Below are 2,264 nucleotides of genomic sequence, written 5' to 3'. Positions count from 1 at the left end.
ACCATCCCTGCTCTCCTGGATCCCCAAACCATCCCTCCTGAACCCCCCAAACCATCCCTGCTCTCCTGGATCCCCAAACCATCCCTGCTCTCCTGGATCCCCAAACCATCCCTGCTCTCCTGAACCCCCAAACCATCCCTGCTCTCCTGAACCCCGAATCCCCCCCGCTCTCCTGAACCCCCCAAACCCATCCTTCCTCTCCTGAACCCCCAAACCCATCCCTGCTCTCCTGATCCCCCCTGCTCTCCTGCAGCCCCCCAGGTGTCTCCCAGCAGCGAGGACAGGGCGGCTGCCGGGGAATGTGTCCCCGGGGGATGTGTCACAGGAGGATCTGTCACAGGAGGATCTGACACCTTTGGATCTGTCCCCGGGGGATGTGTCACCGAGGGATCTGTCCCCGGGGGATGTGTCACCGAGGGATCTGTCACCGAGGGATCTGTCCCCGGGGGATGTGTCACCGAGGGATCTGTCCCCGGGGGATGTGTCACCGAGGCGGAGCTGAAGCGGCTGCCCGAGCTGAACCCCCCATCGTTCATGCCGTTTGGGAACGTGGGCACCCCCCTGGGCGTGTTCCTGGAGCTGATCCGGGCCTGCCGCCTGCCCCCCCGCCTCATCAGCAAGCTGCAGCTGCATTTCCCGAGGACTGCCTCATCCCGCAGGTATGGGAACGTGCCCTTCCAGTACCCGGGCACCCAGACGGTGGCTGAGGAAGGAGGAGTTTACACGGCTGCAGGGGATGAGATCACCGAGGGAGAGGAGCCCGTGGGGCTGACTCAGCCAGCCCGGCCCCGGGACCATGAGGAGGAGCAGCAGAAGGAGGAAGAGGAGTCGAGCTCGGGTGATGTAAGTGGAATATTCCAGCGCCATGCAGGCTCAGCTGTTGGGGCTGTGAGGGCAGGTCCCACTCTCAGAGCTCATTTTTAACCTCTCAGTTGGATAAATGGCTTGTTAAAAGCAGTTTTAAATGAGATTGTTCATCACAGGGGGGCCTGGACCCCCAGAACTGCTCAGGGTGGTCGTAGGGGTGGGTCCCAAAGGGTCTGGTGTGAGGGGAGCAGAGGGGAGGCTGGTGCTGCCCAGCAGACCCTGCCCTGCTGCCTGGCACGTGGGCACAGCTCTGCTGTGCTGGGAGCTGTGACGGACACTGGGGACCCCATTTGTGTCCTGGGAGCTGTGACAGAGCTTGGGGACCCCGTTTGTGTGCTGGGAACAGAGATGACAAAGGCTGGGGACCCCGTTTGTGTCCTGGGAACTGTGACAGAGGCTGGGGACCCCGTTTGTGTGCTGGGAGCTGTGACAGAGCTTGGGGACCCTGTTTGTGTGCTGGGAGCTGTGACAGAGCTTGGGGACCCCGTTTGTGTGCTGGGAACAGAGATGACAAAGGCTGGGGACCCCGTTTGTGTCCTGGGAACTGTGACAGAGGCTGGGGACCCCGTTTGTGTGCTGGGAGCTGTGACAGAGCTTGGGGACCCTGTTTGTGTGCTGGGAGCTGTGACAGAGCTTGGGGACCCCATTTGTGTGCTGGGAACAGAGGTGACAAAGGTTGGGGACCCCGTTTGTGTGCTGGGAGTGACGTGCAGAGCTGCACAAAGGGCTGACCTCGCACGCTCCTGCCCTGGAGTTTAGTCACTCTGAGGAAAATGGCTTTTGTGACAAAGGCTCCTGGAGAGCTGGGCAGGGCAGGAGCCATCCCAGCCCTGTCCCTGGCAGACGCCTGTCTGGCCTGTTCTCCCAAAGCTGTGTCATTGCACATCCCCAGGCAAGCCATTCCCGTTCTTTCCTCCACCACAATTCTCTCAGATGCCAAACCCCTGCTGCAATTCCACCCCATTCCTTTCTCCTGGCAACACGGGGCACAGAGAGCGCTTTGTTCCCTCCTTTTTGCAGCTTTTTATTCAGTCTTTTCTTCTCCAGACTAACCAGACTCCTCCAGCTGCTCCTCCCAGGCTGTTTGCTGGCTGTTCTGGGCTGGTTGATGGCTGTGCCCAGCTCTGTGCCAGGGAGCTGCTCCTGGGAGCCCACGCAATCTCCCCAGGGATCAGCTGCAGTGGAATTAATTCCTCGCTAGTGCTGACTCCAGCTGCAGCCCTGCTGCTCCTTAAATGGGCATCAGTGCAGGGCAGGTGGGGCCCGTGGGGTGGGTGTGCTGTGGGATTTCTCCTGCTGACTCTGGCAGTGCTGTTAGTCAGGGCTGAGCTCATCCCTCGTGTCGGGGCCTGAGCGCCCGGCCCGGCTCTGCCACGGAGCTGCTGAGGGACCTTGGG

The 2,264-nt window shown here is 61.1% G+C and overlaps 1 protein-coding gene across 1 annotated transcript in view; it reads left to right on the top strand.

Annotated features, from left to right (window-relative positions):
* Positions 1-2,264, top strand: part of GPATCH3 (G-patch domain containing 3) — a 6,075-nt gene that overhangs the window by 564 nt on the left and 3,247 nt on the right. Inside the window, 1 exon segment of the mRNA XM_015649374.3 lies at positions 254-1,015. Within this exon segment, the coding sequence (XP_015504860.1) occupies positions 254-1,015 (762 nt within the window).

The sequence above is a fragment of the Parus major genome, chromosome 23 (assembly GCF_001522545.3).
Source record: "Parus major isolate Abel chromosome 23, Parus_major1.1, whole genome shotgun sequence".
NCBI classification, from domain to species: Eukaryota; Metazoa; Chordata; class Aves; order Passeriformes; family Paridae; genus Parus; species Parus major.
This window is presented reverse-complemented; position numbering and strand designations above follow the sequence as displayed.